The sequence below is a fragment of the Dermacentor albipictus genome, chromosome 3 (assembly GCF_038994185.2).
Source record: "Dermacentor albipictus isolate Rhodes 1998 colony chromosome 3, USDA_Dalb.pri_finalv2, whole genome shotgun sequence".
In the NCBI taxonomy this organism is placed as follows: domain Eukaryota; kingdom Metazoa; phylum Arthropoda; class Arachnida; order Ixodida; family Ixodidae; genus Dermacentor; species Dermacentor albipictus.
Genome location: NC_091823.1, coordinates 9,552,806 through 9,577,158, shown reverse-complemented (window position 1 = coordinate 9,577,158; position 24,353 = coordinate 9,552,806). Strand labels below are relative to the sequence as shown.

Sequence of the window (24,353 nt, the reverse complement as noted above, 5' to 3'; positions counted from 1 at the left end):
AAGAACCCCAGGTGGTCGAAATTTCCGAAATCTTCCACTACGGCGTGCCTCATAATCAGAAAGTGGTTTTGGCACGTTAAACCCCATATTTTTTTTAATATAAAGCATATATAGGTGCATTAAGATAAAGGTTGGTACAAATTGGGGAAAGGTGGGTTAATGCTGGTACAATGTAGAGAAAGGTGAATTACAGTGGATTAAGGTATAGTTGTGAAGGACACGTCACAGTGTATGATCTATCATGAACGGAACCAATTAGAGAAGCCATTATGCTTTCCCATTCAAATCACGTCAGCATATCTAAGTGACTGTCAATTTTGTTTTAGCTTTATCTAGTACTCTGAGAGACGCCACCGTTATAGCGAAGTTGCCTGCTTAACTAACTATATTCCGGGTATCGCTCACTTTGTTACAAAAGCCTCTGCCTGTATTTATCTTCTATTCTGCTCATCTTTTTTTTTTTTTATCCCGTTACCGCCGCCACCACCACGCCTTCCTGCTGGCTACGATGCGGCCAGCAGATTTTTGCTCTCCCTCCATTCACCTTGGAAAGATGGTATGGATTTGGGTGAGTGAGAGTTATTGCCAAACCACACTGTAAAATAATTTACACCCAAAAAGGTGAAAAAGGGATGTAAATGTGTCTGTAACTCACACACCTAGGGTGTCCGTTATACAGATAACACCCTAAGTGTGCGAGTTAGACAGATTTACACCCTTTTTCACTTTTTAGGGTGTAAATTATTTTACAGTGCACGGCGCGGCAATCAGCGCAGGAACGCCAGTGAGCGCGAGAACACCGAAAAAGCCGCGTCGACACAGCGCACGTGTCTATGCGTCTCTCTCCAGTGCTGTCTATGCTTGCGTCGCGCCGGTTTCCTGTCGTGTGTGTGTAGTGATTTTTGAAGGAGAGGAAGAGAGAAGTGCAGTGCCGTAGCTGTCTCTCAGAGGAGGACACCTCAACAGCACTGCACAGGGAAAGGGGAGTGGGGAGAAAAAGATCAGGGAGAGAAGGAAAGGAGGGCGGAAAAAAAATGACAAGAAGCGCCGGTTTCCTGTCGCGGCTTCGTTCTTCTTACAACCAGAAACAAAAATAACATCGGAGCCCTGCATGCACAGAGTTTCATGTTTTCGCTGAGCAGCCGGTCGTATGTGGCATTCGGTTGCACGGAGCCTCATTTTCGAAAGATAATTCCCGGGAACCGTTTCACCTTGGCGTGGCGCGTAGCGCGAGCGTGGGACATGTTCCGTCGACGCAGTCGAAAGTCATACGCATGCGAGCCGTGAAAATGGCGCAGACGGCAGCCACTCTTTTTCTTCGCGTCCACTTTCGGCTGTTTAACTATAATCGGCGCGTACTGGAAGTGATGCACCGACAGCGCGGTGCTCCCACAGCGCTTACGTCTGTGGCGGCCTGTAGCGTTAAAAGGCTTTGGTATACGAGAGGTTAGCCTCAATTAGGCGATAGCTTTCTGTCATATATAGACCTCGTGTTGCCTTGACCCGCTCACCCAAATTAGTCGCTCGATCAATCAATGCGCACGAGGAATCGTGAATGTATACACTGGCAGCGGACTGCATACTCTGTATATACAACTGCATTACGGAATGATTAATTAACGCCGCCGATGCGTTGATTCGTTGGCTAATGCACGTACCTTTATTTTTTTTTAACTTCTGCGTATGAAAGAGAGGTCATGCATGCATTACTAGATGAGCGCATCAATATTGCTTTTCGCAGCTGTCGCGAGCGCGTGAATCCGCACGCAAGCGTAGGCGTGGCGCTGCTGACAAATGAACGCCCGACGCGACGTGATGTCTGTGTGGCGCGGCGGGATGAATAAAACTATAGGCCCCGCGCGCATAGGAGGGTGATTTGTGCACAGCGCCAGCGCTTTGTCCGTTAAAAAAATACGCGTCATTTGCGGCGACTCTAGAGAGAGACAACAAGAGCCGCTTGGCGCGAACTGCGCGGTCGTGCGCAGGACGGCCACGTCCGACGGCGCACGTTGCAGACCCCATTTTGTGGCGTCGCTTGCTGCTGCTGCTGCGTGCACTTGGCGTGCGCATGCCGCACACTTTGCTGCCTCCCCGGCCGCCTGGTTCCAGCGACAGCCGAGGTGATGACCACGCGAAGGCCGCAAGAGCAGCAGCTGCCTGTTCTTATTCGCTGCTGCCCGAGACCTCCCCATTCTGACGCGTGTTCGCTATGAGCGGTCGTTCGGCTTCTTTTTCGGAGCGGCGCTCGTCTATGTTGTGTTATAGCTTGCGAGCTCCCAATTTGTGTCCCATTGCTACGTACTGCGCAACAAAGCGCGGCTTTGTTGTTACCTTTCGTGATGTTTTCTAGCCTCTTTCTTCGCCCTCCGTCCCCCGATGTCCGTTCTACTTTTGCGCCACTTCGCGCACGGGATCGAAACGAGAACGCGAGGCGTGTCGCGCTCTTTTTGTTTCGACTTTCCCTTCTTCTCTCCCCCTGGTGCGGGGGGCTGTGTCTGCGCGCTGTTTCATTTGCGTTGCAGTGGTCGACGTCAAGCTTGTCGTTCTTCTTTGAGTCTTGTTAGAGGATCTGTTTCAATGGCTCTAAACGATGTGTTATTAGAAGTTTCTACATTATTCGTTTCCTTTCTTTTCTTTCTCTTTTTCTTTTCTTGAAATATTCCGGTTTACCTCGATCTGCTTGCTGTCTTCCATGCATCATCATCATCATCAGCCTGGCTACGCCCACTGCAGGGCAAAGGCCTCTCCCATACTTCTCCAACTACCCCGGTCATGTGCTAATTGTGGCCATGTTGTCCCTGCAAACTTCTTAATCTCATCTGCCCACCCTAACAATCTGCCGCCGCCTGCTACTCTTCCCTTCTCTTGGAATCCAGTCCCTAACCCTTAATGACCATCGGGTATCTTCCCTCCTCATTACATGCCCTGCCCATGCCCATTTCTTTTTCTTGATTTCAACTAAGATGTCATTAACTCGCGTTTGTTCCCTCACCCAATCTGCTCTTTTCTTATCCCTTAACGTTACGCCCATCATTCTTCTTTCCATAGCATGGAAGCTCGTAGCTCGAGCTACGAGCTTCCACGCGCTGCCTTGCAACTGATTGTGGCTTTTGCAGGCCCGTACGTTGTAGCTTCTACTTTCTTCGTAATAAAATATTAGTGGTCGTTGTTGTTGATTGCCTATAGGGAGTAATTGGGGAAAGTCTGAGTTGTAGGTGCGGGACGGGGTTAGTGCGCGGTGGATCCTGCAACTGCCCCTCAGTGGTGAATGAGTGGTCGGTGTAATGGTTGGCGACCGATTCGGAGCGTCCAAAGTCATCGTAACCGAACCGCCTTTGAGGGGGAGGGTTTGCACACTCACTTCCGCACAGGTTTCGCTAACCACACCGAGGTGAGAGGGTTCTCGCATCGATCCTGCCCCTAGCAGGCGCCTCTTCATCCCAGAGTTGACTCTGCAGACAGTGGCCGCCGCGTCTGTCCATTGACTGACGACTTCTAAGACCCGTGTGGCGGTGCCGCAAAACACCTTCTTCCAGGAGTTCCACCGCTTCAAACAAACCGTGACGGTGACGGCGAATCCATTAAGAGTATACTTGGTCCGCCGACCGCACCTAGACATGGTGGCGCCGACGGGCTGGGGACTGTCGTATTGTCGTCCTTAGAAAGCGAGTCGCCGCAATTAAACATGGTGGCGCCGTTCGGTTGGGGACTGTCGCTTCCCCGAAGATCGCCAGCCTCCGCAGGTCGAACGAAACATCGCATCGCACGCAACGAGACGCTGTCGTATTACTTACGCACCTCTTTTGTGCATGTTCGCGCTCGCACGTGTATTGCATTTATCTACGTGTGAAGGGATAAAATTATGACCGGGGAGAATCGCATATAAACAGCTTGGTAACAAAACTAGCTCAAATGACGGGCGCATTAAGTCGTGTCAGATATCAGCTAACTTCAAGAATGAAACTATTTGTTTATAATCCACTGTTCCATTCTTATCTAATTTATTGTCAACTTATAAGTAGAACAGCAAGACAGTCTTATTTGCAATGAATGCACTTGGTTCAAAAAGATGCATTCGTCACATTGATAACGCAGCGTATGGGTCATCATGCGCCGATTTGTTTGAAAAGTTCCATATAGTTAGCATACGTAACTTACATAGATGTCGGCTAAGTGTAAAATTTCAACTAGAGACGCAAGGAAGCGTACATATAACCTGGAATGTCTGGCGCACTTGAAGCAAAATATATTGCATTACCCAACAAGCCATGATGAGCCTTGGGTTTTGCGTACGCTTCGTCATAATTATATCAAGGAGCTAGTTTCTGCACGTTGCAGTGCCTTCGCTTCTTAACAACTATCTTACTAATTTTCATATCTTCGCTTGCAAGTATCGTGACGTACGTGAAATGTATGTGTTAGCTGTTATATTTTAATAATTTTAGTGTTATATGAAATGGTGTGCTTTCATTATTGCTTTTATTTGTTTGCTTATGCAGTATTTTACTGTTTGTGTAAGCTGATCTTGTGATAATTGTCTGCGCTGCGTCATGCTGATGCCAAAACGTATTTAATTAGGTGCTGCGGTCTCGTCAAGCTGCGTAGCGGCAGCTTTTATCTGCATTCCTAACATCGGTTTTCGTTGTGTGTAGTAGCAGATAAACTCATTTCATTTCACAGTTAAGGTTTCATGTTGCCTCCTCTCCGCCCGACGAAAACGCTGCTGCTGTGCGTATGCTGCAACGGAGAACAAAATAAATCACCCGCCGCGTTCTCGCAAGCATTTAAAAAGAGCAAGCTGCGAAGAGCTCCGTCGAGTGCTCGTTCATATCGAGAGCCCAGGTGGTGGCCCCTCATGACTCACGCGGTGCTTGAGTCAGCCGCAGTGCGTAAACACGTCGTGCAGCTTCACAGCTTGTGCTCTTATCAGATTCGCGAGTCCCCTATAGACGAGGCAACCTAAAGTTTGCCCGCGCGGCACCAGCGCCGAATGCTCCCCTAGCGGGCCGATGGAAGTTTCGAGGGTCGTCGCTGCGCTAGCGCGCGCCCGTGTTTTGTACGGCGGGAGCGCTCGTGCGCGTGGTTTTTGCGATGCCGAGTGCGACCTCATCAGCCAGAAAAGGTGGCACGCAATACTGATGTGTTGTTGATTGCCACAGCAGCCTCTAAGACAGGAAAGGTCGTACGCCGCCCATGAAGTTCTACAGATTTCCTGGGAAGTGGTACGAGAAGGACAGACGACAAGCATGGATAACTGCAGTGCGCAGCCGAGTCGAGTAAGCCTCTTACTTTCGCATTCGCGTGTAATATCTTGAAAGCGAAATAGTCATATGCCTGTTTTTAGTGCACGGCCGTTTGTTTAGGCGTGTCGCGTTGTTGAATTGTGGTGGCATCCGCCGTTTGCTAGCGGTAAATTCATGCGTGTTGCGACGCTAAGCTCTACGACGCGTGCTCGATTCCCAGCTACGGCGGCCGCATTTCGATAGGGGCAAAATGCAAGAACACTCTTGTTACCGTGTGCTTTGATTTTTGTGCATGTTGAAGAACCCCGAGAGGTTAAAATTATTCCTGAGACTCCCCATTACAGAAGGCCTCATAATGATTTCGTGGTTCTGGCATGGTTTTGGCACTTAGAACCCCCGAATTTATTTGATTGCACTGTGCCTTCCCTCGCGATCGGCATGGACGAGCTCAAGATAATTATTTCCCTTTTACAAACGCTGCAACTTAAATTACTAGTTGTTCAGGTAACGAAAGGGTCCGCGCGCTACATTTGTGTGGCAGCAGACCGTATTTAATGCGAGCCGCGGTCGTCGCGTGCGTCGAGAAGCAGCAGATCGGAAAGCAGCCGCTCGAGACGTGCGCGTTATGTTTGTTGTTTGCCCATGCTTTCTAAGTATCTAAGTGTGCAAGTATCATAACTTGTAGTGCTACCACTCTTGTAGAATAATATATGCACACAATCACAGGAACGTTACCTTTGCAAACATATTATTGGGAGTAATTTATACCCACAACAAAGAGGCACACATACTGTTTCATTTATATGCGGGCCGCATTTCAATGGAGGCGAAATGCGAAAACACCCGTGTGCTTAGATTTAGGTGCATGTTAAAGAACACCAGGTGGTCGAAATTTCCGGAGTCCTCCACTACGGCGTGCCTCATAATCAGAAAGTGATTTTGGCACGTAAAACTCCATAATTTAATTTTAACTTAATTTATATGCGATGCAGATGGAAGCGGCGCCAAAATGACCAATGGCAATCACAACAGTCTTCTTAGCAGTCAGCACCACCGGGACATGTGCTTTCGTACTGCAGCGACACAGCTCTTGAGCACCAGCAAGACACGTGTGAAACAGACTCCAGAACATGCCTTTGTGAAGTGACGGAACCGTCAAGAAGCAGCCCAATGTATCTGCAGTTATGGAGTAGTATGACAACAGAAGTTCCTGCTGCCAGAGTGACCTATGTTGTAATTGAAATAAAAGTGGCTAAATTTCTGAACATGGTGCGTACCTCTAACTCGACGTCGTCTACGATCTTGTCGGACACCTGTGACACGCACTTGGCTTTCACTCTCACATCACCGTCCACAATTTGTTCAACGCCGTACACGTTCGGAAGCAGACGCTCCCCTATCGTGAGGTTGCCGCCACGAAAAAAAAAGCTGTCAGCGTCGGCAACCTTCTTGAAACCGCACGGCAATCTTTGCATCGCTGTTGCGCAAGCAGGCGATCTGCCGCCGTCTAAAACGGAGCGCCGTGAGAACGAGCAGCGAAGAAAAGCGCGGACGGCACAATACAAACAAAGCGGAGACTACGCCCACGACGCGACCGCGCTGCTTGGCGTTTCCACATTGGGGGAGGCGCAGCAGCGCCGCCTGGCCATGGTTTTCTCGTCTATATGCCGAGGCGTTGCCCTACAATCACGTACACGTATGGGCGACACAATGGAGGAAGCCGGACCTTCGCTCGGGAGCTTTGACGTGCAGCGAGGAAAGAGCAAGCGCCTTTCGGTGTATAGCGGGGACAGCGTCACAGCGTTACAACGCGGCATCCGGCAATCGCGCAACTGGCCTTGGTGCAGCTCATTACCCCCGCTCGGAACAGCAGTTCGCTTTCGCGTCCTGTTCCGGGAAGGGTTTATGGGCAGTGTTTGTAGGGGTCGACGCAAAACTAATTTCTTTGCAACGGCAGACTGAAAAAACGAGGAAAGCAATAATTCCTATTCAATTTCTAACGCCAGCATGCAGATTCCATCATGTTGCGGAAGATGAACATAGTGAAAACAGTGGTAGGTCAGAATGGATTGAATGGGCTTGAAGGCGTCGTCCGCAGCCCATTCGTGCTTGTACTTGACAGTGTGGGTGCCCGCGAGCTTCTCGTTCAGTCGCAGTTTGGCTCCATGGCTGTTCCCCATAAGTGGCGCCACATGGCTACCTTCTGACTACTACTGCACCTCGCCCATGAGCCGTGGCTACTTTTTTTTTAGTCCGGAACGTGGGTCGACCCTGGGATGGACCTAAATTTTACGCACGCTGTTCGTCACTCTGCTAAAAGGTGCAAGCAGAGTTTTGGTGCAGTGTGATCTGCGGTGTATCTCCCGAGTGCACTAAAGTTACCGAGTCTGCTGTTCCTCAACCTATCATTATTGCGTGTAAAACGCCCGAAGCAGGGAAGGAAATTCGCTTAGCTGTTCTACTCAAGTGGAGAGAAGAAAATAAGTTGAGCCGTCTTAGTACGCATGTCCTTCGGCAATACCAAGAAAAAGCCACTGTCACCGCGAGAGGGGGATTTGTGAGCCAGAGAAGACGCAAGAACGAGATACCGGCGGGCTACCCGCGACGTCGTGACCTTTGACGGCTCCTGCTCAGACTGTAGGGGTTGAAAGGACGGACTCCGGGATGAAATACAAAACTTGGGGGTGATTTATTCTACATTTATACAGGGAGGTGAGAGATAAGTAACATTCGTACACTCATTACGGGCCGGCAGCAACTCGGACGCTGCGGCCCGCGGCAAGAAGTTCGAGAGAGGTGAAACAGGGAAACAGGGCATGTCCCAGAATCCTCAGGTCTCTCTGGAAGGCGTCTTATAAACCCTTCGAGCACTGCAAGTCACGTCATGTTTGACCAATGGGAGAGTCCACTCCGATGACGCCACTTTCAGCCAATGGTAGGCGCCCGTGTCGTGGTGTCACACCTGGCGGCTTGCTGCGGTCTTGCATCGCAGACTGGCAATGCACTTCGAACAATGAGAAGGGGAGGGCTGCACCTGCTTCATTGTCGGATGCCCACCTGCTAATCCCGGCGGCGCACGAACTTGTTGGCACGTAAACTTGTTGCCTTAAACTTGTTTGCTCGGCCGCTTCTCTGGAATGCGCTTTCCTGCTTCTGCATTCCTCAATTAGCTGTGCTGCAATCCGATGTGGTCTGGGGAACTCGAAGTAATCGCAGGAACCAGCTCCATATCTAACAGCTCGTCCTCGCCCCGGTTGTTCTGAATGGCCGGTGAAATCAATTCGCTGGCCATGAGGAACGCTGATAGAAGGTGCAGGGTACTGGGGTCGAGCCTCGTTTGACGAACTTCGGGATCCTTGGCCCTGGAGAACAGACGTCAAACAAACAAAACAGCACAGCGCTGCACCACGCGTAAGCGCAGGCTCTTCACCCCTGACTCGCCAGACTATTACTGAGTCAAAATCAACCCTGATCTTTTATTTCCCCAATTTCGACAAAACAATTCCAACCACCCTTCCAAACCGCTATCCATTTCTCCTCGATTGCCCACAAGACCAGACTACTATTGTTGTCGCAAACAAAAGGGTCGTTGACGATGCAACCAACAAATGAAAATAGCCGAACATTACATAAGTGGCCTAACTACACGAACAGCATGTTTCCAATCTATCGCAGTGGCGTACTTATCACACGTATTGGTGCCACTGAACAATCTGGTCAACCTCACAAGTACGTAATCACAAGCGCACTAGCCTTGTGGTCACTAAACAAAACGCGTACTTGCGTTGTAGGCAAACTTTTCATTCACGCTTACTCACGTTTCTTTCCTGAAAGTCCTACAGGACACGTGACATAAACGAACAATTAAACTCGCGGGACTTACACACTCCGCAGAACTCTTAAAATGATGCGTCTTCTACTAACTCTTTCCACGCACGCTCACTAAAGAAGTCAGAATACGGCTGCCCTCCACACACACTAGCAACCCAGTCATAAAGTCTGCTTCCTTCCGTCCACACAGGACACGCGCTAATGGAACTAAGAACGCTTCGCCGTGCAAATCATGCACTCACTGAAAACCTACGCGCTTAACCTTGCAAAATTCAACACTTAAAAAGAAAGAAGGTTAAATAAAACACACGCGCGTTACGATAGGCCTCTCAACAGTAACCTTGACCCTCAGGTTACTCACACACACACAAAAAAAGCCTATCTACTTATTAATGAGCATCTCGCGAGACTACATGTTTACTTAAAGCGCATCTTTCAAATCTCGGAGCTTCTCAAAAGAAAACACAAACAAAGCTCATACCTTTACATATTGAAAGAAATCCTAGTCTCCAATCGCGAAAAACTTGCCGGTGCTCAAAAATAAAAACAACACACTTCATTTCTACGGAAGGGCTCTGGGCCTCCCTCTCCAAACGCTTACGTCTGACTCATACTTTGAGTCGAACGCGGGGTGGACGTGGTCTGAAAGCTACTCTGGCTGCCGGGGAACAACAAAAGGGCTGATTCACTATCAGCTCCCCCAAGACGTTACGGTCTCCTGCCAATTTGCGTCCTCGCGCCCCGCTTTCAACACAAACTCGATTGACCGCGTCGCCACTCCCCACCTGGTCTCGTCCTGCCACCTTGCGTTTCTTCGAACTGCACGCTGAGCTGTGAAAAGAACTACGGAACGACGAGGAGCTTAACTGCCTCGTGCCCTTTGTCCGCGTCCGTGCAGAACATTCTTCGCGGTCCCCCTTTGACCGGTGGCTTGAACGTTTTCGATGCGTCAACATCGTCCGAGACGACCGCACCTTCTTCCTCGCGCCCTGCCCTTTTGGGTTTCTCGCCATCTTTGGCGGCGCTACATTAATTACCGTCTTCCGGTCTTTACTGCGCTTCTTTTTACGGCACTTTCTCTTCGCACTCACTTTCATGTCGCCTCGTGCCTCGTGCTGGCCGGTACACATTTCGTCGGCCCGGATCGGTCTCTTACCCGCACAGTCTGAGTGATTCTCACTTAAATCAACACTCGCTCTGCCTCGACTGGCGGACAGCTCAACCGACTCTGGCACAATGCAGCAGGCTTTACTCGAGTAAGACAACTCGCACTCTTGCGAACTGCCCTCTGCTACATTGCCCAGCTCACGCTGTGCATCGGCACACAGCCCGTCGGTATCGATCGCTGTCTCACGCGCACAGTCCGAATGATTATTAACTGAACCATCCCTATCTAGGCTATCTGGACTGGCGGAGAGCCGCACCGATCCCTGAACAATGCAGTTGTTCTCTCGTGGACTACGGAGCTCGCCATCCCGAGAACTACTCTCAACTGCATCGCTCAGTTCACACTTCACTTCTGCACGCACATCTGGCTCTACATGGGTGCTCGCCTCTGTCTGGTCAGCAGTACCCTTTTCTTCGCTAGCAACCTCGCTAACATTACCAGCGACGCACACACGCGGTAACTGTGCCAATTTGTTCGCAGCTGGCCTAGCTGTCTCTACAGTCATCTGTTGGCACAGCACCTCGTCGCTCTCCTTGCCGCCTTTAACGGCCTCTGTTGCCACTAAGGCATCGTTAGCAGCTAGCCTTTTCCCTTCACCTATCAATCTGCAGCCAATCTCACAGGCACTACTCTTTTCGTCGGCTTCTGGCGAAAGTCTAGACACTTCCTTATTCTTTCGCTCTGTACTTCCTACAGAATTCTCAGACAGCCGTTGTCTCTGTGCCAATAACTGATCACAATCCTGTATCGCTTTGATCAGTGCTGCCTTCTCTCTCTCATACTTTTCCTCTCGCTCACGTTCGCGTGCCTTCTCACGATCGTGACGCTGACACCTAAGAGTAAGTTCTTGAAGCTCCTGCTTCCGTTCATTCTCGCGTTCTTCACGCTGACGCTCACTCCTAAGCTCACGACGCTCTCGCAAACGTACACGACGCACACGCTCCCGTGGCTCCTGTATCACTTCCCAAGCAAGCTCAATGCTTTTGTCATCATTGCCACTATCATTAATCGCCTTTATGATAGCTGGCGTTTCCATCCGTTCGTCCGCCTCAACTCCCAAATCGTCGCACACCAACAACAAGTCTAACCTCGTCAACCTTCTAAGATCCATGGCAGCTGCCCCGACAGGTGGTTAAAACTGTTTTCCTTAATTAATTTGTGCAAACACACAATGCAACAAATTCCCGATTCCCAGAACTATCAAAATTGAACACACAACCTTTGAGTCTGGCGAATCATAAGGAAAAAAACCACGCGCTCACTTACGGTTGCAGCACCCTGCCATCCGGTTCGTTCGTCCGCTGTTGCCGGTTCCTTCCGGACTCCCTGGGTCGAAGGCTCGCTCCTTCTTCGATACTCCCAGTCTCTTCGGACCTCTTTCGACGAAGGCTCTCTCTTCTTCGCTCTTCCCGGTTCTTTACGATCTCTCTCGACGAAGGTTGATTCGTAGCGCTGCCACCAGCTGATGTATTCGGAGGCGATCCCACCGCTGCCAACCAGATGTACGGGTTGGAGGACGGACTCCGGGATGAAATACAAAACTTGGGGGTGATTTATTCTACATTTATACAGGGAGGTGAGAGATAAGTAACATTCGTACACTCATTACGGGCCGGCAGCAACTCGGACGCTGCGGCCCGCGGCAAGAAGTTCGAGAGAGGTGAAACAGGGAAACAGGGCATGTCCCAGAATCCTCAGGTCTCTCTGGAAGGCGTCTTATAAACCCTTCGAGCACTGCAAGTCACGTCATGTTTGACCAATGGGAGAGTCCACTCCGATGACGCCACTTTCAGCCAATGGTAGGCGCCCGTGTCGTGGTGTCACACCTGGCGGCTTGCTGCGGTCTTGCATCGCAGACTGGCAATGCACTTCGAACAATGAGAAGGGGAGGGCTGCACCTGCTTCATTGTCGGATGCCCACCTGCTAATCCCGGCGGCGCACGAACTTGTTGGCACGTAAACTTGTTGCCTTAAACTTGTTTGCTCGGCCGCTTCTCTGGAATGCGCTTTCCTGCTTCTGCATTCCTCAATTAGCTGTGCTGCAATCCGATGTGGTCTGGGGAACTCGAAGTAATCGCAGGAACCAGCTCCATATCTAACAAGACTTAGCTGAGCCTTTACCTGTAAAGATAGACCGCATTGTACTCTAAAAGAGCCAAAGATTTAACGAGGTTCAGAAACTTTAACTCGGCTACAACTGGCCCGAGTGCGCCAAGAATGCTTAGAAAATACGTGACTTACGTCCTAGCACGCGGGTTCCGGCGCGTAGACCTTCATTTTCTCGCCTAATAATCGACCTGTTACAACGAACTATTACAAAAACAGCATTTCGAATTAATGCCTAATCAGTTTAAGCCGATTCTGGGGTTTAGTGTGTAACCTCTCAACTGCCAGTGCGAGCACCCGCCTCGTCGTCGGCCGTCACGAACAGCGGTCGCGCTAAGCAGGCTCGCCGTGCATGCGCTTGCGAGGCATGCTCTCGATTCGACGACGCTCATGTAGTAGCGCACACGCGCCGTGACGGAGGAGCGTTGTTTTCGAGCCGTCCGCTTTCTTTTTCTCTTTCTTCTTCTTCTTCTTTTTTTTTTTTTTAAAGGCCAGCGGCCCCCGAGCAGCGGCGTTCGCGGACCGGACGTAAATCTTTCGCTTCTATGCGGCGCTCACCTTTCTTTTGCGCCTTCGTGTGTCCCGCCTGAACCGGATCACAGTCGTTCCACGGCGTACGGACACAGGGTGTTTCACTTGAGCCAAACATTAAAAATATGCGAATGCCACGTGGCTGGGCAGAACCAAGGTAATGTTGTTTGCCGTCGCTTGGAGATACTCGGATTATTTTTTTGCATTCCGCCTAGTTACATAGTCGGCATTGTATAACGGTGCCTGGTAATTCTTTCTTTAATGCTCGCTTTTCCTCTGTTGCCAGTGTGTAAGCAATGTGTTGTAATGCAACAGTTTGTACGTATTTTTCTCGTTTCACGGATATTCGTTCCACGATGACGTTTATAAACTCTCTTTACGTAGTAACATAGACATTTTTGTAACTATTTCTTAACTCACGATATGCTCCGATTTAAGGGTCGAGTTTGTGAAGGATTTGTGAAGTAATGCTGACGCAGTAGCAGTTTTAACCACACAGCACGTGTTTTTGTCATCTGGAATACTTTAAAAGAAAGTTTCGTATATATAAACTATGCTCTGTTTGCAGATCAGCTACGCGAATAGGCGGACATTAGCAGCATGAAAAAATCTACGGATAATTTTCCAAATTACCTAAGATATGCTAATTAACTTCAATTACTAACATTCGGGCGCATGTTGTATTTGCGAAATCGAAGCGTAGCACTAGCGTAATCATGGTTGCTTTGGGGCAGAAATCTGAAGGCTTTCCCGAGATCTGCGACCTTAAAACTGTGCAACGAAATGTATGCATTGGCATTCCCGTTATGTTCCCGTGAATCGTGCCTCTTGCACTTCGGAGCGATGTTAACTGGTATGCCGAGCCATTTTGTGTAGCAGATTTCGGTCATGTATAGCTCGAAAATGGTGTTGGTCTTGCCGCCGTGTCCTAGGAGATTCCTCCACTCAACAAGCGTTCTATTGCAATCGCAACGTGAGCCCTAAAGTTATTACCTAGAGTCACTAAAGCTAAAGCACAATGAGGAAATAAAAATAAGTCTGCGCACATGCTCAATCGTTGTCAGTTGTCGCATTTATACAACGCGGGATTTTGTCGGTAATTTTTTATTTGCAAAGCTAGAAAGTCGTCCGTTTGCATGTATATATGAGGAGGCAATTTAGACGAACCTATACCCCGGCTGAGCCGGCCTATACACTTGCAGCTCCCGTGGTCAATAGCGCCAGGGTTACGTCCAGCGATTCCTACAGTAATTCGCGTCCAGTGATTACTGTAGGAAAGCTTGTGCTTTTCTCTAATGGCCGCATGTCGAGCCAATCGGAGAGCGGCGACCTATCTGGTGCAGTGGGACAAGATGGCGAATCGGACAAAGTGGCGGGAGGGGCCAAACTCCATCTTTGGCGGCCGTCGCCTCAGCTCGACGTCCTCAAAGTGACCAGCGCTAAGCGCTTCTCGGCAGACGGCGGTATCCAGCTGGTGCACGCGCGAGGCATATAGTCGAAGCAGCGGGTGCGCCAAGCTTGTGCGCATGCCACTTTTCGCCGCGTTTGCGGGACTACTGCGACGCCTCGATCGTGGATACGTGCCGGCCGCAGTCGGCAGCCGAGGTCGTTCTCCGTTCGCCGCTGGGCGTTCGACACAGGAGCGCGGGAAACGAGTGGCGTATGCGCGCTCACGCGGTGTTGGCGTCCAGGCTCGTCGTTGCTGTACGCGCATACGGCGAATGCGCGGTTGAGACGGGCTTCCTGTTGCGCACTTATTTGTCTCCAGACGTCCCCAGTGTGCATACGATGCGCCCGAAGCTGAAATCGTTATTTACTAACGTGTAATACACTCGCTCCGTGTGGGTGTAGCATCAAGTACTGAAAGCCTCTATAAGAGCTGCTGTTTGTCTTCGTTTGTCGACAGGTAGCTAGAAGTGGAATTGAAAGTGTTTTCGTTTTGTTTTATTGTATTACTCTTGCTTATGGCGCATGTAGGTTTCTATTCAGTTCGTATAGTTACCCACATCTTGGTTACTCTTGTGCAAGTTACCGGAGACTGTTTCTGACATTATATCGCCGTTCCCAATCGTGTTGTGTTGCACGGAACCGAACGTGAACTAGTGCAAATCGTTCTGAGTATGTACTTTTATAATCACTATCAGATATAGCGAACTCAATTTTGTTTAGGCCGCGACGTCGTTGTATCGGGGCTGGCCATTTATACTTGCGTGCACGCCGTGTACGACCTTCGCCATTTTAGCAGCTGTGTTAAATTCACCGAGGCGCATCGAACGTTCTTTTGTGCCGATCGTTCTTTTTATTATCCTCTTCTGTCCGTTTCGCTCAGTTGGCATCGGTACACCGGCTTAACCTTGCGTGCTCTATAACATCCGGCGACCGTGTATTCTTTCTCGCAGCGCTTGGCTGGTGGAAATGCCCCTCCTTTAATTCAACGCCGGGCGTATATCTCTCCGGTATAGCCCAAGTTCCGGTGTGTTGCCTTTTCGCGTCACTGGCAGATTAGCCCTGCATTAAACTCACCACTGAAGCACGCACGACGGTCACGAATTGTCTGTCTGCGTATATGCGCCACGTGTAAGCCGTTGAGCGCTAGCGTGATCTCATAATGGTCAGGCGTATGCGAATTGCATCTATTGCATGGCTAACCAGCATCCCTTTAACGTAAGCGTATACTCTCTCGTGCTCTTCCTCCCAACTCCACTTTTCCAAATCGTTCGCTACCTGGCATTTAATCTTTACCAACAACCCTCTTTCGCGTTATATACGTATAGGCAAATCCGGGTTTTGTTCTCTTGATAAACGCGTGGAATTCGTAGGCGTGCGGGTCGTGGGCTAAACCCGACGGAGCTGTTTTCGTTGTCTCGAGATGCAGTGCAAAAGAAGGAAGTACAGCTGCGGGCTTTGGTGCCGCGTGGTCAGTCGTTCGGAACGACGAGCTTCTTGCGCGATGCGTGCGCATGAGCGGGAAGTCCCGTAGGGCGTTGCGGATCGGTCGCGAAATGCGTGCGAACGCCGTGTCTGGAACTCGTTGTTTTTTTTTTTTTTCGCCAATTTGTCCGGTGCCGACGTCGAGTGTAAAGAGACGATGGATCAGAGCAGCACTGCTCCCGGGGCGACACGCATCCGTTCCTCGGCGTCTCACGCGACTGGATCATCCACGAAGCTTTGTTCAGCCTGTCGTCGATCGAGCTATGACGGATCGTGTCTGACGGGCCTCCTCTCGATTCGCCACTTCTTTACGTCGGGGTGTCTCGTGCGGTGCTCTCTTTTATTTTACAACCGCACCCGTCAACTTATATTTCGGCCAAATTTCGCGGAGCCTGTCGCAAGTGTCGTCATGCTTAACCGTTATATTTTGTCAGCAGAAGAAAACTGTATATACTTGTCCCCAACAGAAGTGATTCGATAAGTCGTCATGTCGTCGTTGCCGTGACAGTGGCCCTCAACAGTTTTCCCCCCTCTTAGTATATTCTTCCAGGTAGTTCCGGATATAGTTCGCGTAATCCCATTTCTTTGACGCCACTATTCACGAGAGGCGTTCTTTTGAAGATGTTTCGTAGTTTAATTTACGACATATTTCGCGCAAACTTTTTCTTTCCCCGGTGACATTCGTCTCGTGGCTGTGAAACATGGCTCCCGGGGATTGTGTACCGAACGAAGAGGCAAAAAGGCGTACCAACAGTTACTGCACAAGAAAGACTGCAACGGGTCTGGAATCGTGCTTGTTAGGTGAAACCCCGGCCGCGACGTATTTTATGTCCGCCCCTACCGGGCCGTACGTGTGAGCGAAAAACCACTTGCGCGCACGCTAATTTCGGTCCCATCGGCAGGCTGCGACGTACACAGTGCGGTATATACACTATAGGGAAACACGTGAATGTATAGAGCAAGTGCGTGTTCTCTTCAGTGGTAAGCGCACAATCGCGCGGCTTTGCAGCAGATGGCTTTTGGTTGATGGCGTCTAGCTGGCACCTTTCTGCAACTGTGCAGTGCATTGGCATAGCTTCTGCCGGCACTTGCTGCATGGAGCGCCAGTACAGTGAGAGCCGCACATTGGAGTTGATTCCATTTAACAGTTGACCGCACTCGGTACGTCTCATTGGAGTAACGCGCACTGGGACTCATTTCTGGAAAGTCTTTCGTTACTAGCTGAGCGCACGCCTGGTAATGGACGTAACCTTGCCCCCTAGAGACATGCAGGTCAGCCTTCATAATGGCGCAGTTTTGCTTGTCTACTTGGCGCATAACACTTGCTTCACGATGCGAGCCTCTCGAAAGGAAGCGCATATTTTTGCTATTTCTGTCTCGGACGCCATTGTGCGAGGAGCGAGATGAAGATCGCAGCTTTCATTGTTGAGCGAGGCGAGCATTAGCTGCGTCCGGTGGCCGCCTGCGCAGATAGTTTTCGCTGAACGTGGCTTAGCTGACCGGTGGCTTGTATAACCTTGGCCGCCCAGTCCGCTACGGAGGATGCGCCCGATCGCCTATCGTCTTTGTGTTCCCGGGCGCCCGCGGTACGATCGTTCTGCGAACTGTCGAAGTGTTAAGCGCTACGCCTGCTTCGCTGCAAATCTAGTGGCGAAGGCTGTTCGTAATTGAATTTTGGTGTTTCGGGTGCCAAAACCACGATTTCATTATGAGGCACGCCGTAGTGGGTTACTCCGGATTAATTTTGACCAGCAGGCCGGGTATCTTTAACGTGCCCCCAATGTACGGGACACGGGCGTTTCGGCATTTCGCCCCCATCGAAATTCGACCACGGTGCGGCCGGGATTTGATCCTGCGACCTCGTGCTTAGCAGCGCATCACCATAGCCGCTAAGCCACCCCGGCGGGTAGCTGCACTTGTCGTAAGGTGCGTTTGTGAGTTTGCCGAGCGTTTCGTGAATTACCTGCGCACTTTGTTGACCAGCTGCTACAGTCAGCTATATGACATATATAACTGAAGCGGAACACAGTGCACAGCCTAGTACCGTCGGTAAAACCACGGAGGAAAGAAAACGGCTGTACGGTTGGGAGCGACTCCCTCCCCACGCGAAGACGACGTCTACAAGAAAGGTTGTTAGTTATTCAAACACGCATTATCTTATTTTCTCTTCGTTGTTTCTATAGTGCTTCTTGTCAGCCACGCATTAAACCAGCGAAGAAGATACGCTTCTGTTGATCTTCTCGCGGCGCCGCGTTTAGCTAGCAGCTGTCTGAGATCGGCCTCCGATCAGCTTGCACTGCGTGCACTTAATCTCCGCATGGCATCTCCGCATGGCATCTCCGCATGGCAGCTCCGCATAGGTTCTCACTACGGTTTTATTGGGACCGACGGCCTCTGCAGGTCAACTTTGTTTTGGCCTATCCAGAGAGCGACCCGACGTCTCTCGTCCCCCGCCCTTCTCTTTCTTTTCTGAAGGCGAGGCAGCGTCCGTCAGCAATCGGCACCATCAAAGGATTCGCTCCGTTCCTCCTTCTATTAGCGCCGAAACTAGCGATTTAGTGTCCGTCCTTGATGATCTCGTGCGTGGCTGCGCTCACGTGACGACGGTGGCGACGGCGGAGGCCAAACGACAGGAACCATCTTGCTTCAAGGTTACCCGAGCTCCTCGTCTTCACGCTGCATGCTGCCCTGCCCCGGACGAAGTCGCTCCGCCGTCTCAAGGCCGGTCCGTGTGCTGAATCGCACAGGGGCGCCGGGTGCGTGGACAGCACGTGACGTGGCGGGCACGGTGAACGACGGCTCCGCGGGAAGCCATTTGCCTTAGTTTCTCTCCACGTTTTATGTACGACCTGTGGCCTCGTGCGTCGCTCGGTGCGACGTGCTCGAATTAATGATAATGCTGCTCCGCCGGCCGAACACCAAAAGCGCAAAATCTGGAAAGTTTTTTTTTTGTTTTTGTTTTCCTGCGTTGTTGGCTTGCTATAACTCTCTCGAATCCTATTTCGACTTGTCGTTACTGGCCTATCTATTTTGTTCGTATGTCTCCTTCAAGAGCGGGTAGCTCATCGTGTTTAACTTGTCACAAGGTTGCTACATCGCCAGCAGCTTCTGTGTATAGAAAACTTAACTTTTGGTTCGTATGTGCATTGCGAGCTTACTCTTGTGCGCGGGGTATACCGAGTACACCCGCTGCTAGAATGCTTAGCGAGATTTGTTTTGGCAGACTATATAGTTGCTGGTTAGACGCGTTGGGCCGCTGTTTTGTTTCTTCATTACACGATTCCAAGCGCAGTGCAATAGACAGGGAGAGAGTGTGTGTGAGTGTGTGTGTAGACCAAGGAAAGACGAGGAGGTTACCCAGAGGATATCTCCGGTGGGCTACCGTGTACTGAGCGAAGTGGAAAAGACGTATACGAAATATAATAGAACTAGAAGGGAAGAACGAACAATATAAACCTGCGTGTGTGACGCGTGTCGAGGGCTGCGTCGAGTTATGGAGTGGCTCTCCGTGTGTATATCTTTGGGTTGTGGGGCCCCAAACCACAGCAGCCCTTGCACCTGTAGTGCGGGTTTGGTTGACGCGCACTGGCAGTGCCAATTGGAGGGAGAGGATGCCTTTGTCAGTGGATGACGACGACGCTGTTACTTGTTGCCGTGCAGAAGTGCTTTTCCAACTCGTACGTTCAATGCACTTATTCTGTCTGCGTGTTTTCAGCGAACATTTGTCAGGGCGGTCACGTTCATGTAACGTAGCCTTAGCGAGACGGATATGCAAGGGCATAATATGCGAGTTTCAGCGGGAAGCGTTCATTATCAAGGACACGAGGGGAGCGTCGATTCCAAATATTATTTTATTGCAAGCAACGAGAGCTAACGCCGATATGTTACCCACGATTGCAAGTAAGTTCGGCCCGTGCAACTTTGGAAAAGATATACTTCACGCTCGGTGGCTCGCTGCGCGAGCAGCGTTTGGCGGTGATCTCGGGGTGTGGAGATATGTTCCGATGCGTCTGGGGACGTTTCGTCTAACAGCCGCACCAAAACTTTGGCTCTGTACTCACAACTAATATATATGACAGAGCCAGTTTGGGAATATTCGCGCTGCGCGGTAATATAAACTGAACTTCGGATGGGTGGACTCTTCGTCAATTTCCTCTCAGCAGCCTCTCCAAGCCCTTTTAAGTGCAGACTTAGGCTCTTTCAGACTTCTTGTAATATCTTATATCCAGGGTTCGTACGCCTCATTGAAATCTTTGAAAACTCGTGAATTTGGTAAAAGAGATCCAAGGGTCCTTAAAACTGCTCAAAAATAAGTATGCTTCTTAAATTTCTTGTAAACTGGAGTTTGGGGCGACTTTTGAGTATTCAAAGTAATAAACTCCGCATAGAGGCTAGAATTCTATCGATATCTTCTTTTGAGAGTGTCGCTGAATGATTGCCACAGCCACCAACGACAGGCTTGTTTGTTTAAATCACCGTTGCCGTCGTGCAGCTAGACAAAGCCAGACCAAGCAACCAAGCTTCGCCACTAGTTTGTTGTTTTGCTAGTGGTTCACACCGCAGCCATCGTGGCTTCGTGTTCTAGCCCTGGGCTCAAGAAATGCCTGGCGGTATGTAAGCTTCAGCCATTTGACATTAACACGACGTGTATCTTTGGCTGTAGTCGGACACTACTAACCATCGTGCCAGAAGACAATTGACATGCATTACAGTGGGAAAGCACAATTCAGCAGCGCAGCTGAGAAGGATATTTACTATTTTTCGGTGTAATTGTGCGAATAAGATTTGTTTTCTACTCCTGGAATTTCGGCTTTAGGCATCCTTAATAATCCTTGAGTTGTTCTTGAACTTGAAATCAGATATTCTGTGCGAACCCTGTATATGTTATAGACGATTTTTACTACTACTACTACTACTACTACTACTACTACTACTACTACTACTACTACTACTACTACTACTACTACTAATAATAATAATAATAATAATAATAATAATAATCGCTCTTTTTTTGCAATGGCAGAGTAGTAGTAGCAGTGTAGCGATTACATTATCGAATATTATTAATGGTGGGTTCCCGAGTTTCTCAGCGCCGTGACTCGCTGGAAGCGCTAGCTTTTTCAGTGTTTTACCGATAGTTTGCGCCTGGTAATGTTGGTCACCGTAGGTTGTTGCCCGAGTCTGCCACCCATCAGTCGGTGGGCTATAACAGGAGTACGGGTTATAACAAAAGCACGTCCGAAGTATGCGCGGGGTGTTGGAGATAACGCCTGCATCGGCGGCACAGCAATGTACGCTTGGATTAAGTGAACCGGCGCCTCAAACCCAAGGCTAAGGAAAGGCACACCCGTCTACAATGGGCGAGAACTGAGCTGGCCCCCACATCCTCCCCCCCTTTCCCCTGCCCGCTTTCGCTTCCTTCGCGGTATGGGCACAGTGGATGCCCCCGACTTGCACACACTGCGGGAGATAGATTCCAACTCTGCACTTACACTGGAAGTGCCTCCTGCTGCTTCGCCGTTGCAGATTTGACAAGCGCGCATCCTACGTAGCACGGGACTCTAAAGGAGGGACACACAGGAAGGACATGCGCTAGCGCTTGCTCTGTGTGTGTCTCCTTTATAGTCCCGTACTGTATAGGATGCACGCCTGTCAAATCTGCAAATACGAACAAACTATAGCCCCGCAACACGTTCTACTAAGATACCCCGCCATTACTCCAAGCCGTTGCACTCGGATAGTTTTGCACGGAATCGATCAATCGTGTTTCTCGCCTGGCGAAAGGATGTCAGCGACACGGCTTGCTCAAGGTGCCCGTAGGTGTAGGCGCCGCGGGCTTCGCTCAAGGGCTGCACGCAACCTTCAAGACGCTTCGCGCGCGCTGCCCGCATCGCCGGCCAAGCGTCGAGCCTCGTTGTCCGCGCTCCACGCAGCCGTATGACTCGCTCGCCGGCGTTTGTGTAGAGTTCGTCCAAGCACGGCTCGGTTCCGTGACAAGTGTGGCTTTTCTGCGCTATTCAGTGTCCGAGGTCGTTCCCTGTTTCCTTTACTTCCGGTGAAGCGAGGTAACCCGCCGCGGCTGGCTGCGGGTGACTAATGGCGTTCTGCTTCGCTTATCACGAGGTGGGGGTGTTCGATTTGCAGTCCCCTACGGCGCATTCTTACGGTGGAGCGGTTCAGAAAGGAAAAAAGAATAATAATTATAACGCCCGCGTTTATTTATACGTTAAATGGCGTAGGTGATTGTCACGGCTTGTCACCCGTTCGCCGTCGGCGCGAAGTCGTCGACTGGGTATGCAAGCCGGTTGGTAGTTGCTTACTCAAGCCAATAGAGTGAAGAGGTCAGAGTCGGGAGAAAGAAAGAAAGAAAAAAATTATCCACTGACAAGGATACACAAATTAAAAGAAACACATGAACACTAACACACATGCATTTAATATAGATCAATGACGACAACGAAATAAATACATCGAGCAACTAACAGTTAATATAAAATCTAACACTACACAAGAATACACATAACGTTGGTCTAGTATGAGAGTTCAGAAGAAAACAAATGACGGCATACGCATGACCGGGCAGCAGCAGCAAGTCCATAAAGCGTGGAGTCGACGGCAGAGCTTTCCCGAAGAACGCTGGCAAGCCGATATCGTTGCGGTGGATGCGATTGCTGGGCTGGGTTTCCCGGGAGTCTAGTTCTGACGTCTTCCCTCGAGCAGGTTGTGCTAACTTGAGGGGAACTACCGAGAGCTTCGTTGCGGACGTTTTGTTTGTCGTCTTTTACGTCAATTAACCACTCGGAGTTCAGACGTGACTAGGCGGCCCAGGCAATACTGGACGGCACTAGCCCCTCGACGCTTCTCAGCAGTTGATAGGTTCAGCCTCTAGACGGCTTAGCTCGGTCTAAAACCTGCGTTTAAATAACTTATCCTTTCCCCATTTCCCTGGGTTGGGTAACGGCAGATATTGGCGATGATCCAATCAAGTTCACCCAATTTTATCCCAGCTCCTCCCAAGGTCTTGGCCGCGCCCCTTTTAATTAGGGCCGAGGGAACGGGCGATTCCCCCGTGCTGTTAGAGGTCGCGCGCTTGTATTGCACCACACAGATGCACACCCTTGAGTCCGCGGCGGGTCTCTATTTAGTCCGTTCACAAACACAGGTGAAACGACGGCAGCCGGCCATACGGCGCCGTCGGTACACATACACTGTCAGCATTTCGGGGACGCGGGATTGCGCAGAGAAAACACGCATTTCGGGGTATTCGCACCCCTGCCGCCTTAGCAAGCTTCTCAATGCACTCGCGGGGCAGAGAATACACAGGGATTCCTACAAAAAGCTGTCGGGGCGTCACAGTCGCGCCTACAAGCCTGCCTCTTGCTTTTTCGGAATTATTTTGACCGACTAGTTCTTCTTCTGCTTCTTCTTCTTCTTCTTCTTCTTCTTCTTATTATTATTATTATTATTATTATTATTATTATTATTATTATTATTATTATTATTATTATTATTATTATTATTATTACTTCGCGAGATTAACTTGAATGGAGGACGCGGGCGCTATGTAAAGGGTCGGTTGTGATATGTAGCCGCGAGGACATAGATATACATTTCAGAGAGAGGTGTTCCCGCTCCTCTTCAAATTTCTCCGCGATGTAGGGCTGCAGTGTGTATGGGGAGCTGTTTTGGCTGGCCATGGCAGGACTTGGTGGTGTACATGGGGTGTTTTTTTAAGGGAAAGGACGCCAATTTCTGCAGCCCATCTGGGAGCACGGCGCAGGGTGGGGACGGGTGGCGCGCAGCCTGTTGATGGCGCATAGTCCTCCTCGCCGTTAGTCTTGTTCCCTGTTAATTGTGATTCACCTCGTCCTGACAAGTGGCGCTATAGGTCCGCCTTCAACAAGCAGCTCTCTTCCTCCTCATCATCGTCATCATCATCACTGGGCCTCTTTCCTGTATATGTTTATAGATAACAGATGTGGCGAAGCGACGTGCTTTGCGTAACATAGAAAATTGACTTTGAACAAGTTTTGCGGGATATATATATATATATATATATATATATATATATATATATATATATATATATATATATTGTGTATATATACACACAAAGTGGTACCGCTACGCTCACTTTTGTTTTGCATAATACAAATGAATTTCTACAGAACACGTGATCACATAGTGTTGGCTCATATATGTATGTCTAATGCGCACAGACCTTCTAATGGAATAGCGCATTAAGTAGTCAGTGGAGTCTAGTTCATTGGATTTTCTTTGATTCAATGATTCGGTATAATGTTGCTGTGTGTGTACCCATTGTTGGCCGATGCTCAATAATGGGTGTGCGCCGCGGGGTCACACAATTTCGCACGTAGAGCCGTCGCCGCCGTTCTTCGCTCGACGATCACCGTGCGTCGCCTTCGTGACACCGCTGCGTAGACGCCTCGCATTGTGCATCCGCCTGGGATTTGTGCTTGCATTTCGGCATGTAGCTTGTGAGAAGTGTAGCGCATAAACGATTGAAAGAAAAAAAATTGTGT

The 24,353-nt window shown here is 49.9% G+C and overlaps 2 protein-coding genes across 3 annotated transcripts in view; one reads left to right on the top strand and one right to left on the bottom strand.

The window, feature by feature from the left end:
• The window catches only part of LOC135919521 (phospholipid-transporting ATPase VA-like), a 190,303-nt gene that overhangs the window by 40,643 nt on the left and 125,307 nt on the right, over nucleotides 1–24,353 (top strand). The window lies entirely within an intron of this gene.
• On the bottom strand, nucleotides 7,909–12,596 carry LOC139057220 (cyclin-dependent kinase 11A-like). Its single transcript, XM_070535068.1, has 2 exons — nucleotides 12,484–12,596; nucleotides 7,909–12,363 (listed from the first exon to the last, which is right to left on the bottom strand). The coding sequence occupies exon 2, from the start codon at nucleotides 11,351–11,353 to the stop codon at nucleotides 9,683–9,685; it is 1,671 nt and encodes a 556-aa protein (XP_070391169.1). The 5' UTR covers nucleotides 11,354–12,363; nucleotides 12,484–12,596; the 3' UTR covers nucleotides 7,909–9,682.